This window comes from Chanodichthys erythropterus, chromosome 4, assembly GCF_024489055.1.
Source record: "Chanodichthys erythropterus isolate Z2021 chromosome 4, ASM2448905v1, whole genome shotgun sequence".
NCBI lineage: Eukaryota > Metazoa > Chordata > Actinopteri > Cypriniformes > Xenocyprididae > Chanodichthys > Chanodichthys erythropterus.
Window position 1 is genome coordinate 2,991,473 of NC_090224.1, and position 15,693 is coordinate 3,007,165.

Here is a 15,693-nt window from a genome sequence, read left to right on the forward strand (position 1 = left end):
CGATATGCATATTTAATGAATCTTTAATAGTAGTGGTACGCGGACCAATATTTTATTCAACGTTTTGTCTTCTGTGTGATCCATATAGCTAATAAAGCTACATTTGTAAACTTTTACACCAGGACGTTTGTATCTCAGCAAACGTTTTGTCAACAGGCAACATTACATGTATTTATTTGTGCAAAAGCATTTTACGATAACACAAATAATCGTACAGTACATACACTAAAATGTCGAAGATTAAAGGTTTTAATGTTATTACTCATAGCGTTAACCACTCATTTCACGTCATCGTTTCTGTAACTGTTAATAAATTACGGCTCATTCGTCATGACGTGCTTTGCAGGTCAATTTACGAAGAGGGTGTGTAACTCCGAGAGTTCATAATGTCTGGCTGGTAAGTCAGACTGAGAAAGCACCACACGAACTGACGGACTGACGCGCACGAGAGCATGATGAGCAGCAGTCAGTGTGAACGCGGAGCAGCTCAGAGCGCGATGAGCCCAGCACACAACTACACCCTGATGCTGGCTATCCTCTTCATCTCCTTAATGCCCATCACCACAAGTAAGTCTTCAACATACATCTCTCATTTTACTTCTTTAGTGATGTTAGAATAACTTAGTTGAAGAAGTTTGGTGGCCTAGTACTTTATCGCTGATTATTCATTTGAGCAAAACTAAACCATTTAAATTAATGGCTGTTCTAAACAGCAACACGATGGTGATGATAATTAAAATAATATAATATAAATGAACCCTTTTATCTTTATTTATTTATGGTCCCACTTTATATTAAGTGGCCTTAACTATGTACTAACATCAAAAAATAAGTACAATTTACTTATTGGGTTCATATTGAATTGCAAAACAATTTTGCAGCTTTTGGGGTGGGATATGGGTAAGGTTAGGGAAAGCTTTGCTGGTATGGGTAGGTTTAAGGGTAGGGTTAAGGTGTAAGGGATGGGTCAACAGTGTAATTATAAATGTAATTACAGAAATTAATTACAGATGTAATTACATGCAGGTGTTTTTAAAATATAAGTACAATGTAACAACATGTATGTACACAATAAGTACATTGTATTAAATGATTAATTTATATGTAAGTACATAGTAATTAAGGCCACTTAATATAAAGTGGGTCCTTATTTATTTGGTATCATCAACATCTTTTTATATATCTGCATATCTGTTGTATAGCATCATATTCTTTTAGATTTTTTTTCAACCAAAGCAAGGGGATGTTTGCCAGCTGTACAGTCATAGAGGTACAGTGTTGTTAATACTCTCCGTATTAGTTTAATATCTCATACACTGATTTTTAAAATCAAACATTCATTGTTGCTTTAAAATGGTTGAATAGTTGGTAAATATGTGAAGCCAAGGAGGATGTTTTGATGGCTCAAAGTAAACTCAACTGTTTAAAAATGTGTGTGTGTGTGTGTGTGTGTGTGTGTGTGTGTGTGTGTGTGTGTGTGTGTGTGTGTGTGTGTGTGTGTGTGTGTATAATATATATATATTCAGACACCTTGAACATTTCATTCATTAATACAGTTTATTCACTACAGTTAAAAAAATGGTAATACAATATAAGACAAGATCTCAGAGTTAAACTGTGTTAAACAGAAAAAAATAATCTTATATAAAATAAAAACACTTGGAAAACATGATCAGGTCAAAGTGTCTGAATAATTTTTGGTTCCAAATTTTTATAAATTTTACTGGTAGTCCATTGTATGGAGAATTTTTGGGTATAATTTGTCACAGTTTACTTTATTTTGCTATCCTCACTTACATAAATGAACTATAGTGACCTGCGCCCACTAGTAAAAATATATAAAAAAATTCTGAATATATATATATATATATATATATATATATATATATATATATATATAGGCATTTTCCAAGAGTGCTGAAATTGATCTCAGAACTAAGTCACTTGTGTCGAACATACATTCATTACTCAGCATTTCAGTGCTTTTCTCAAATGCTAAACACTGAGATAACATGAGCTAGAATGGCATATTGTTCTTGAATCTTGTTTAATCTGATGAAATTAGGGACTCATTTGTTTCTGTTTTTAATATTGCAAACACATTTAGTAAGCCACTAATTGCAAACAATCAGTGATCAGTATCTGAAACAACTTGATATGAAAACCTTCCAAACTGAAATCACACACTGAATGAAATCCCTCAGTGGTCATGAAATCATTTAAGTGCACATTCCTAATTAGAAGTTAATGGAATGGGTTAAAGAAATGTATCTACAGTGATGGATATAGAAAACTGTATAAATCTTGTACATTGAGTTCACTGTAGTTATTTAAGAACACTGGATTTAATTACAAATGAGGATAATCAAGTTCAAATGACAGACTTTACTGTGTCAAATTAAACGGATGGAATACAAAAAAAAAAAGAAGGATTGACTGGTTACATTGAAGGCTTAGTTAAACTTAGTTCTCTTGCTTGTGTTTCAAAATGTGATGCATTGGTGTGTCAGAAGATAATGAGCAGGAATGCGTCATTGTGATGCATTAACTAAGGGCTTGTACTGTATATACGTATAGGGCAGTGGATTCTGTTAAAGTGCCTTGTTATGTCGAGACTAATTAGAACAATAAAAAAGGTAGATGTTTTCCAATAATCCTGGAAAATGATGTTGGGGTAAACAGATTCATTTTGTGAATTATAATCATTACACCACAAGGATAAATATGATCATTTTCTCAATCACCTTCAATATAGCAATAAAGCATTCGCTCTTTATACCAAGAGCTCTTTAGCGTCAAATTGGATTCAGTCATGTAACTGCTAATCATGATGTCACTGCAGCAGAGTTGTTGACAATTTCGACAGCAGTGATGTCACACGCATTTCAGAAATATAAGAAATGCCAGGAGAGATGTTGTCAGATTATTAGCCTTCGCAACTATGTGACTCATTGATATGCCATCTCGACTGATTGTTAAATGTCATAAGAGTCCAAAAAAGCCGTCAAGATAGATGAAAGTTTACAGTAACATTAAACTTTTTTTTAATAACACAAGTCTTTTATTTTTTGGTACTGATTTTACTATTGGTTTCTTCCCTACACTGCTACTGTTTCTGACTATACTGTATGTACTGTAGTTACAGCCTAATTATCTCACCTATTCTAAGACTTATATGAGTCCCATAAATCAATCATGGAAAACACCTTTTAATCAATCCAGAATGAGAGACCCATAGATCAATAAACAAACTCATAAATTAGAGCTTATTTCATCGAAGGCAGAGGGGAAAATCACCAAAATAAGAAAATTGACAAGCAGGAGTAATTAATTTCAGACTTCAAACATCACAAGGATTACAGCTGTCAGTGATTCCAGATTGATTTCACTGACAATTTTTTGATGAAACCTCTTGACAACAAATTAAAAGTGGACAAAATTGCAGTATGCTGTGTGGAACTCACTGTGTCAATATAACATAATTATGTCTCTGTCATATTTCAATCAAAATTCATAATTTTTTTTATAAATTCCACTGTGCTTGTAACACTAAATAGTAGTATTAGTGAAATATATGTAATCATGATTTCTGCATGAATTGCAGGTGCTCCAGTGCTCTTGAACCCATCTTCAATAGATCATGAGCAGTTACTAACCCAGGTGTGTATGATTTACTCAGAGTCAAGTCCTTTCATTTTAAACGTAGAATAACTCTCTTAACAAATCACTTATAATGCCTTGAGTTATATACAGATTTCCTCAGAGACAAAAGTTCATCATAAATGACTTATCCCATATTGAGTTGTTTGCCCTCCAAGGTGATGATTACATCTCTCTTTTGTTTACATGTGTTACATGAGCAATTACATGAGTAAACCTGGGGATCTAGTGGCTGGGATATGAAAGCACAGTTTAATATTATGGGAATTTGGAGAAGTGATAAACAAAACATCAAAAAAATAAATAAATGACATGATAAATTTTGAGTTTAATTTTTAATTCGTGTTTTAATCTCATTTATACAAGCCTTCAAATTGCAGCTGCATTTTTGTCTTTTTCTTAGATAAATGATCTGTGCTCATTCTACCTCTCTGCAGACCCATCCTTTAGAGTGAGTAATGGAGTGTTGTTGCCATTTGCAATACAGCTACTTATGTGTGTTTTGAAGCAAACCATAAGTGAATTATGGTATGTAAAAATATAGAAAACTATATAAAACTTTGGGCTAACAGTTGGTTTACTGCGCTTGCCTGGAAAGGCCAGACTGATATATCTTCTACAAGATATATTAGTCTGGTCAGTCCGCCCTCCGTCGCGATTCGAGTCAATTCCAAACCATACCCTGCAATCAGATTCGTTTATTTCAGTGACGCAAACAGCGTCACTCTAGTGCGTCGAAAGTCCCTTCAATATCAACAAAGATTGCGCACGGGAGACCCGAGAGTGTGTTCTATTCAGCCGTGAATTCAGTTTTAAATGACCAAAAACACATTAATTATTTACTTTTCGATTTGCTAACGTCATATCCGCCCTTCTCTGATTGGTTTACTCCGCTTCCTGTTTGATTGGATTTGCTCCGCCCTAGAAATCGAATTGATTCAATGGCCGACCAGACTCATCCGCTGGTACAGTGGTGAGGCTGGATTTTCCAGGCAATTTCTGCGCTGTGAACCCCAATTAATAGCGCTCTTAACATTTCCTGTATTCATTTTTTATTATTATTATTTTTTTAAATGACACCTTCAACACTTTCATCATATAATTTACTTGACTCTTTTAGCTCAGCCTCAGATGTTTAAACTGTCCATAACCCATTTACTTTTCTTTTAACCTTTGCCAGACATCTGATATCCTGGAGGACCTGTGTTTCCTAATGCTGGGATCACTGCAAAAATCGAAGGTGAATTTTATTCATGTCCACATTGAATCAGCATGCGTAGAACTATTCTATATTCTACACATTGATGCCAACCTTTGCACAATTGTTTATTAAATAGTTGTACTAATTTGATTGTGCTTTCAGCTACCTAAGCATGTAGCACTCTCAACTCCATTTAACACATTTTAAAGGTGCCCTAGAATGCTTTTTCACAAGATGTAATATAAGTCTCTGGTGTCCCCAGAATGTGTCTGTGAAGTTTCAGCTCAAAATAAATTTTTTTAACTGCCTATTTTGGGGCATCATTAAATATGCGCCGATTCAGGCTGCTTCCCCTTTAAATCCTCGTAATCCCCGCCCCCGAGCTCGCGACTCTAATACACTGCATAAACAAAGTTCACAAAGCTAATATAACCTTCAAAATGGCTCTTCACAAAATGTTCGTCATGTATGCTGCATGCATGCATAGTACAGTATTTATTTGGATGTTTACATTTGATTCTGAATGAGTTTCATAGTAGCATATGTGTGGCTAACGGGGCTAAAGCTAACATTGCACACTGTTGGAGAGATTTATAAAGAATGAAGTTGTGTTTATGAATTATACAGACTGCAAGTGTTTAAAAATTAAAATAGTGACGGCTCTTGTCTCCGTGAATACAGTAAGAAACGATGGTAACTTTAACCACATTTAACAGTACATTAGCAACATGCTAACGAAACATTTAGAAAGACAATTTACAAATATCACTAAAAATATCATGATATCATGGATCATGTCAGTTATTATTGCTCCATTTTTCGCTATTGTTCTTGCTTGCTTACCTAGTCTGATGATTCAGCTCTGCACAGATCCAGACTTTAATACTGTCTTGTCTAACTCTTGAACATGGGCTGGCATATGCAAATATTGGGGGCGCACATATTAATGATCCCGACTGTTACGTAACATTCGGTGTTATGTTGAGATTCGCCTGTTCTTCAGAGGTCTTTTAAACAAATGATATTTACATAAGAAGGAGGAAACAATGGAGTTTGAGACTCACTGTATGTCATTTCCATGTAGTGAACTCTTGTTATTCAACTATGCCAAGGTAAATTCAATTTTTGATTTTCAATTCTATGGCACCTTTAATCCATTTCACAAATTTCCCTCCCCAAAATCATTGCATAAATATCCACAGATTTGTGTAAATTTAATAAATATTTATTAAATTGCTTATTAATAAATGTCCAACTTATTTTGGGCTAATTTTAAGCCAGTCATAATTTTAAACAATAGTTGGGTTAAATAAAACTGGGTTAAAACAACCCAATTGCTAAGTTTGTCCATTTTCAACCCAACTTGGGTTGTTTTTAACCCAGAATTTTTTAGAGTGAAATACACTAAAACAAATGTAAAGTTATTTGAAAATGCTGTAATTTGTAGATTAATGAAAGTACAATTACTTTTATGATATTTTAACTTTTCCTTTTTGTATATGCAGGAGATCACAGCTCGAGAGACCAGTAAAAGGGTAAGCATGTGACTTTTCACTCTAATATGAGGTCTTTTTTCAAACACATTTAGTGCAATGACAATTCAATGACATCATAACATCATGATGTCTTTCTATGGATTATGGTGTTATTTTTCATTGTATGAATGTTTTTCATGTTTTTGTCTATATTGATTTTGGTGTCTTTGTGTTTGCCTTTCTGTATAACTTCTGTGTTTGTGTGTATGGTTTTGTATTTGTGCGTCTGTACATGTATGTATAGTTCTTATTTCATTACACTAAACCGAATGGTGCAGGATTGTCAGATGGGACGGTAGGTTTCCTCAAGAGTTCTTTTAGTGTCTGTTGCTTTCAGCACTCAGCCACTGTTGCTACGCTGCACTGTCTTTAATAAAACTCGACTGCAAATTGCAATCTGTCATCTAATACTCGGGCATTAAATAAAGCTCACATAAATTAAATAAACTGTATTTTAGGCCACCACACAGATCCTTTTTGGGCCAAGGTTATGCAAAAGCAAACTCTTAACTACATTCCTAGGATATAAGGGATAATGTACAGTCAATGTGAAAAATTAACTAAAATTAAAAAAAAAAAAAAAAATAAGAAAGAAAAAAAAGGCAGCAAAAAACCTTGACAAGATGATCAGAACTTATTACAAAGCTACACACCAAATAAATAAATGTGTGGATATGAAATATTGATTTTATTATTTTATCTAGGCTATATATTAATGCTTCTTAATGTAATCTTAATGCCTCAACTAAGTCTACAGCGTCACCTTTAGTGTTCAGATTATTTATCTAAAACTATCTACTCTTTAGTTCCCATCACATGCATGAAACCTCTGATATCCTATGATTCCTCCATGACAGCATCCACACTTAGGAAAAGAACATATTCATTATCTCATTGGGCCTCATTCATGAATACACGAGCAATTTCGGAGTAATAAATAGACCTTTACAAAAACTCTCCTCGGGATTTACAAACACTTCATATACAATGGATTCGGTAGTTAAAGGTGCCCTAGAACCAGTTTTTACAAGATGTAATATAAGTCTAAGGTGTCTCCTGAATGTGTCTGTGAAGTTTCAGCTCAAAATACCCCATAGATTTTTTTTAATTAATTTTTTTAACTGTTTTTGTCACATGAACCGCTGCAACGTGAGCAGTCTGCTCCGGTCCAGAGACACGAGAGCACAGAGTGGATCATATGCGCAAGTCGGCACAGACCACAAAAGGTATCGGACTCGGACCCATTTGAATTCTGCACAGAATGCTGTACAGTATATAAGCAATATAAAGGACATTATGAGGAGAAACAGTCAGAGATTAGAAGGAAACAGAGGTTTTACAGAGTCTAACCGCTCTGGCCGAGCTGTAATATAAATGAAACGCTATTGGCTATTTAAAAAAGGGGCAGGGCTGTTCGATATATCTCCCTGTCTTCCTGTTTGATATATCGCCCTGTCTTCCTCTGTCAGTTGAAATTACGTCAACACATTGAATAATGCTGCGCATTCCAACACTCTTCAGTGGACCTTTAAATAAATAAAGACAGGGCAAATGAACTTGTGAAATATTATTATGGTACAAAGTGCATCAAAATGCAGTATCATCAATTTTCCTTAAAAGAACACAGAACGTTCAAATGTTTTACGCACCATTTACACGTGGTAGGGAGCAAATGTAAATTTCTTTCGTACCAACTAACATTTTGAAAATAGGCTACGAACATTCTCACGAGTCCAAAAATTTACGTCAGAACGGCTTTACAAACGATTTACACAAAAATTCGTTCTACTTGTGTTTCACGAATGAGGCCCATTATAATGTGCACTAAATTTTGGCGCAGACTCAAACCAGAAGAACATTAGATTACATTTTCCTAATTTAATTTACATGCCATTTTGTGTTGATGCCATCAGAGGAACTATTCAGTGTCTTCCTAACTGTCCATTCGTTGCATGTCCACCACATTACAGAAGCGTTGTCTTCTTCAAACGTGCATCATACATACAGTTTCTATGAATTCATTTGTATTTAAATGCCAGAAATATGCAGCCAGACGTACTACATATTCATAACATAATTGTTATATCGCACACAAAAACATTACCCCCTGATGTTGACATCATAACTTCACATTCCCCCACATGTGCTCTGGTATGACTTGCATGTGACTGTGATTTTATTGAACATCAGTGCACCACGTGTGCCAAATGAACACTGAGCCGCACTGAGGACAGATAAGTGTGCGAAAGAACGCACAAGAGTCCTCTCTGCGACCCCTGGCCAAACCCCAGGAGCAGCTGTTCATGGTTTTCATATCTCTCCATGTCTGTCTTCATGATATCTCTCTATATATGTGTATGTGTCAGTCTACTGTGTTGCACCCTCTTCTGGAGCTCATACCCCAGCTTGCCAGAAGAAGAAGCAGGAGAATGAAATTAAATGTATGTATCCTGCATGCTTACCTTCATTCAGACTACATTAGCACTGTGAGTATGATCACATTTAAATCAATATTTAGTTTGGGAAAGTGCCAAGACACCAAATATTTACAGTATATTCAAAAGTCAGTTTAGAGTTTAGGATATTTAGCTGTACTAAATATAAGAAAAAATTCATATTTGTCGCCTAATTCTCTAATTGAATAGTGCACAATTTTATTTATTATTATTTTTTACTGAGAAATTATGCTCTTGAGTTTTTTCCTTGTCTTGAAACGAAATAGGGTCCATTTCCATTAAATTTTCAAGTCTGTGGTAATTGCATGAAATAGTTGATAAAAACAACATAACTTTAGAGAGATGTTCATGGAGACTGACTGAAGTGTCTGTTTCTCTCAGTCCTCGGTGCTGCTTGATGAAATGCCATATGCTGTTTGATAATATCTCATCACGACTTAGCTCTAGGGCTTCTTTTCTGACCATCAGTAATTGCTGATTTAATTAAGTGTTAAGTGTTAATTATTAAAGTGTTAAGTGTTAATTGTTATTAAAACAGACAAGTGTCTGCCTTTATACACCACATATGTTGCAGCCTCTCTCTTTCTCTGGTTGATGTTGGAAACGTTGACATATAAGTCAGACTACCTATATTTTTAATATATGATGCTATATATTATATATACACTCATGTTTAAAGGTTTATAGACAAGAAGATCTTTAAATATTATTGAAAGAAGTCACTTATGTTCACCAAGGCTTCATTTATTTGGTCAAAAATACAGTAAAACATTAATAGTGTGAATTTTTTTATTATTATATATTATTATTTTTTTTTTTTTTCCATTTTGATATAATTGTTTTATATAATATTTTTTAAAGTGTAATTCATTTCTTTGATGCAAAGCTGAATTTTCAGCATCATTACTCCAGTCTTTAGTGTCACATGATCATTAAGACATCATTCTAATATGCTGATATGGTGATCAAGAAACATGTATTATTATTATCGATGTTGAAAACAGTGGTGCTGCTTAATATTTTTGTGGAAAGTGATAAAAAAAATCAGGATTTTTTGATGAATAGAAAGTTCAAAAGAACAGCATTTTTTGACAAAATCTTTTAACACACACACACACATATATATATATATATATATATATATATATATATATATATATATATATATATATATATATATATATATATATATATATATATATATATATATATATATATATACAGTACAGTCCAAAAGTTTGGAACCACTAAGATTTTTAATATTTTTAAAAGAAGTTTTGTCTGCTCACCAAGGCTACATTTATTTAATTAAAAATACAGTAAAAACAGTAATATTGTGAAATATTATTACAATTTAAAATAACTGTGTACTATTTAAATATATTTCACAAAGTAATTTATTCCTGTGATGCAAAGCTGAATTTTCAGCATCGTTACTCCAGTCTTCAGTGTCACATGATCCTTCAGAAATCATTCTAATATGCTGATCTGCTGCTCAAGAAACATTTAATGTGTACAACTGTACAAAATATTTGTGCACAATTTTTTTTTTCAGGATTATTTGATGAATAGAAAGTTCAAAAGAACAGTGTTTATCTGAAATCTAATCTTTTGTAACATTATAAATGTCTTTACTGCCACTTTTGATTGATTTAATGCATCCTTGCTGAATAAAAGTATTAATTTCTTTAACTTCTTTTCAAAAAAATAAAAATAAAAATTCTTACTGACCCCAAACTTTTGAACGGTAGTGTATAATGCTACAGAAGCTTTGTATTTCAGATAAATGCTGTTCTTTTGAACTTTCTATTCATCAAGGAATCCTGAAAAAAAAGTACACAACTGTTTTCAACATTGAAAATAATCCTAAATGTTTATTGAGCAGCAGATCAGCATATTAGAATGATTTCTGAAGGATCATGTGACACTGAAGACTGGAGTAATGATGCTGAAAATTCAGCTTTGCATCACAGGAATAAATTACTTTGTCAAATATATTTGAATAGTACACAGTTATTTTAAATTGTAATAATATTTCACAATATTACAGTTTTTTTTACTGTATTTTTAATTAAATAAATGTAGCCATGGTGAGCAGACGAAACTTCTTTTAAAAACATTAAAAATCTTGGTTCCAAACTTTTGGACTGTACTGTGTATATATATATATATATATATATATATATATATATATATATATATATATATATATATATATATATATATACATATATATATATGTGTGTGTGTGTGTGTGTGTACATTTATTACATTAATTAAATTAATATATATATTTATTATATTCATTTATTTTGTAAGGTTAAATATTTTTACTATTTAACTTTGACATTTTTTAATTATATTTAAAAGTGTGCATTTCTACATGATGTAACCCATGCTTATACACATGCATGGCTGCACGAGGCTGACATGTGCATACATGGGCAGGGTTGAGTCCATCTAATTATATGTTCAGGATGTGAAATGGCTCAACGTTCGTTTGATTAACTGCTTCTGTCCATTTGAGAGGTAATTGTACGCTAAAAGTGTTATTGTGCCATAAAGGTAAAAGACAAAACTGAACAAGAATAAATGATGACTGCCTTACTCTCACACAGGAAATGGTCCTGATGGATTTTGTTGGGTATAGATAAAGTGTTTTTCCCCCTTAACAACACTGTCCTCATAATACCTTTGATTCACCTTTGATTCAGTTAGTAACAGTTACACAAGATTTGGTTACACTTTATTTTAAGGTGATGCAGTTACATTGTACTCAAATAAGTACTTAATTAAATAAATGTACTTACTGTAGAGTTACGGTTAAGGTTTGGTTTAGGGTTAGTTACTTGTAATTATGCAATTTACTGTTAAGCACATGTATGTAACTACTCCACCTTAAAATAAAGTGTTACCCAGCTTTCTGTAGCAGCAGAATCAGAAAGTATAGTCTGATATTTGAGCATAACTATAACAATTCCTTCTATGTGCAGGATGATCTTCAAGGGCCTGGACGAATCCAGAGCAGAGGGTACTTCCTTTATCGGGTAGGGTATCGTATATATGACAACTGTTTATTGTTCAACATAACAAAGAAAATGAATACATTTCCCCATTAGTTATCAACCAATATATATTTTTTCAAAAGTCTTAAAATTGACTTTTGGTTCTTTCAATTCTACATAATATTTACATACTAAATTGTTAACCTCATGTTTTATTTTATATTTATATTTGATCCAGCCGGCGGGATGCTTGGATGCCTAATTGCTAATCATCATAATTATAAGGTGTCATTTGAAAGCTTAAAAACTCAACATTCATCCTGTGGAAACTGTTTTGAAATCGGACATTGCATTAATGGTACATTAAAACCTTTTAGTGAGCACCTCCCCTAGTTGGCAGTGTTATGTTTCATATTACAAAATTTATTTTAACGATTTTATAATCAGAATATATTCTAATCTTGACAAAACATATCGTCGGAAAGGTCTGAAACGCAAGGTTCTATATGTGGCCACTATTTTGTGATAGAAGTGATATTGTGACAGACATGTATTCATATGTGACAGGAGAAAAAACCCATAGACTGTAAAAAAAGATGGACGACGCGACGCCGCTTCCTTCCATTGTATTGAACTGAAGCCAAACGGACACCTATGGGCGCTGACACGTTACGCAAAAACGTCAAAAAAAAAAAAAAAAGTTTGGAACCTGGGCATGCGCAGAAAGACTCGCCAGTGGAGCCTGGAGAAGGAGTTGCGGTATCAAACTTCCGCCCAGGCGGGTGCATCATCATTGATGTATTTTAAATAGGCTATATAAATTATACGTAATTTAAAATTCTACCTATAAAATAATAGGCTATTCTATTTCTAGAGCAATAATATTTTTGAAACAGCAAATTCAGTAGATGAACTCAATATAATATGCCTCTAGAAATTCTAAAATGTCAGAAACGGTCCTGCCATTTTAAATAAAATGTTTAAACTAACGTTACAGGAGATCGATTGCTGTAGACAGTGCTCTATAATTAATTAGAGTAGGCTATCATTAGTTTTATCCTGCTAATTATTATTTTATACCCATAAAAATAATTATAACTGCCTGATAACGATCACGTGCCTTTTTCCCGTCATGGCTAACGTTAGGCGTGTTATCTTAACTAATAACGTTTATTAATTAGCTTATGAAGTCCACAATTAACGTTACCGAGAAAAGCTCAGATATCCATCAGATCCTGTAGGTCAGTTAGTACAGTTTACTGCTGAACAGCTCATTTTGCGGTGTGAAATAACACAGGAATTGAAAATTAATAGTTATTTATTTATCTTCAATCTCTCCTTGAAGCTCCGACAGTCCTCAGAGAAGCTGTGAGTCACGACGACACGCCCCGTTTCTATAGCACCAAATTGTTAGCTAAAATCAAACTTATCACAAAAACGAACAATTGAATATAAATCAGCGTGATAACAACTACCTTAAATGATCAAAATCATCTTTCGGAAAATTTTATTTGAAGCATAATTTATTTTTATGTTTTAACTTAAGTCTCATTCTTCTGCATTGAGTGGGCAGGGTTTATGACCTGTACTGCATCCAACCTCCAGGGGGCGATCAAAGAGCCCGCAGCTTCACTTTTTAGGATGTATGAGGCACACCCGGTGTCACCCAGTGGCTATTTTTGGTTTTGATCATTTTTTGTGATATCAACTTTAAATTTGGAACACAACTTGGTTAGACATATGGCTTTAATTTTATAGCAATTTTAGAGTGCAAATTATTTTGTAAGTATATATTTTGTATAAAATAATAAATGTTAAGTTTCACTTTAGAATAAGGTTCTGTCTGCATTCTGAGCGGTTTTGAGATATTGAGTTCAATTCAATTCACATTTATTTGTATAGCGCTTTTCACGATACATATTATTTCAAAGCAGCTTTACAGAGAATGCATGTCAACATTACAAGTTAAAGAATGCAGTTAGCAATAATGTAATAATTTAGGCAATTAATTTACAATCACTGTTAGCAGTTTAACTGAACGTAGAAGCAATGAGCTCCTGAAAAATGAATTACATTAACAATAATTAGGATATAGAAAGGTGCAATGTGCATGTTGATCCAGTTTCAAAGTTTTTGCATTCCATTCGACTTTGTAGATGGAACGTTTTTGTTTTTTAAATAAAAAGTTCCAAAATGTAAATCACATAATGTAAATAAGTTGTCACAGAATAAGAATATGTGAATAACTCAATTTTGACAAAAAATGTCAGATAGAACCTTATAAGTCCACGCTTTTTTTACGCTTTCATTTGAAGCGATTTCACTTCAGCAATAATCTGCTGAGTGTAAAAAGAGAATTCACTTTAAAAAGAGACCAACCTTAGGTCTGTATGCCAAAGAATTCATGAATTACAACCATTTAAGTCTGGATAGTGCATTTTCATGTCTATGCTCAAAAAGGGGGGTGACAGTTTTTAGTATTTATATTTTATTTCACCTTATTTCAATTACAAAAATGAGTGTTTATAGTTTCAGTTTTAGGCTAGGCAATTTCGGAGAGGCTAGCTATATAGCAACCTAGCTTTGAAAGCATAAAATCCCACCCAGCCTTCAGAGCGCTCTCTAAGCCACGCCTCCTCCAAAGCACAATGCGTACAGCAGAGTCTGCAAAGCATCACGAGAGATGGCGTTTCCATTACATTCATAATAATGAACGTAAACAAATTATAGAGCGCTTACTTGTAAGACATGACTGCTGCAGATTCATTTCGGAGTTGATAGTGTTGACATAAAGTCTGAGAATGTGAACAGCTCCGGGTAGAACGTCACTGGTTTTTATACATGATTATAAACATGATTATATTTATAATATACATGGCATAAACTCAGCATAAGCACATTGTTTTGGTTCAAGAGAAACTGTAAAAGGCAGCTGCTGTTTGTTTGTGGCACTCGGTTACGGTCTGTCTACAACAGCCTTACAGAACGCACTGATGCCACTAAAAGTGTTAATAAAATATTGCCTACCCTACCTTTAACAATAACAACACTGCAACACACCTACATTTTAAATGTACAATTGTATCTTATTGCTTGAAAAAAAACACTACTCAGTATTTTTTTTTTCTTTGTGCTCCTCTGCAGCCACGAAATGGAAGAAGATCTGCGGAGTATGTGTAAAACAATAAAGAATCAGAAAAAAGGTATTTCATGATGAAATGAGAAAATCATTTAAAGCTGCTTTTTCAAATCTTACGCGTTTCTACAAGTGCAAAAAAGAACAAAAAAACAAATACAGAAACTCATATACATTTTCATATTCTGACATACAACAGGACATTTGTGTTTAATGGCATTAGAGTGTGAACTTAAACCTACAAAAACATATTTGATCTATACTAATGTCAAAAGAAACAATCTCTTCTTCATTAACCATTTCAGTAGCACCAGACCCCATGCCAGATGTGCTGATCCAGAGCCAGACAACCTGAAACGTCACGTCACTCGTTCCAGAAAACACCCCCCCTATTGAATTGTGATGTTGAATGTACAGACAGAATCCAAATAAAGTCTTTTATCTGTCCAAACGTCCTGTTTGTGTAACTGTGCTGTGCCTTTTGAATTAAAAGCATTATAAAATGTTTCCTCATTGTGGCAGTGTGATTTTGACCAAACTGACTGTATGTGTTTTTACTGTTATTGGAGTGCCACCAAAGAAGAAATAAAATCTTTTTGTCTCTCCAGTTATTTCTTGAAAGCACTAGTGAGACTCTGCTGCTCATTCTCTCCTTTTCTTGATGAGTGTGTGTGTGTTTTTGTTATCGTTCTATCTACAA

At 33.5% G+C, this 15,693-nt stretch overlaps 1 protein-coding gene across 4 annotated transcripts; it reads left to right on the plus strand.

Annotated features, from left to right (window-relative positions):
- Nucleotides 1–435: 435 nt before the first annotated feature.
- nmu (neuromedin U) lies at nucleotides 436–15,466 on the plus strand. 4 transcript variants are annotated; one of them, XM_067382952.1, is made up of 10 exons: nucleotides 436–567; nucleotides 3,605–3,660; nucleotides 4,064–4,111; nucleotides 4,841–4,900; nucleotides 6,367–6,396; nucleotides 6,641–6,691; nucleotides 8,763–8,837; nucleotides 11,846–11,899; nucleotides 15,002–15,060; nucleotides 15,299–15,466. In XM_067382952.1, the coding sequence occupies exons 1-9, from the start codon at nucleotides 453–455 to the stop codon at nucleotides 15,035–15,037; spliced, it is 525 nt and encodes a 174-aa protein (XP_067239053.1). In that variant the 5' UTR covers nucleotides 436–452; the 3' UTR covers nucleotides 15,038–15,060; nucleotides 15,299–15,466. The 4 variants fall into 4 exon arrangements, with proteins under 4 accessions (XP_067239053.1, XP_067239055.1, XP_067239054.1 ...); XM_067382954.1 differs by lacking the exon at nucleotides 8,763–8,837; XM_067382953.1 differs by lacking the exon at nucleotides 6,641–6,691.
- Nucleotides 15,467–15,693: the final 227 nt, after the last annotated feature.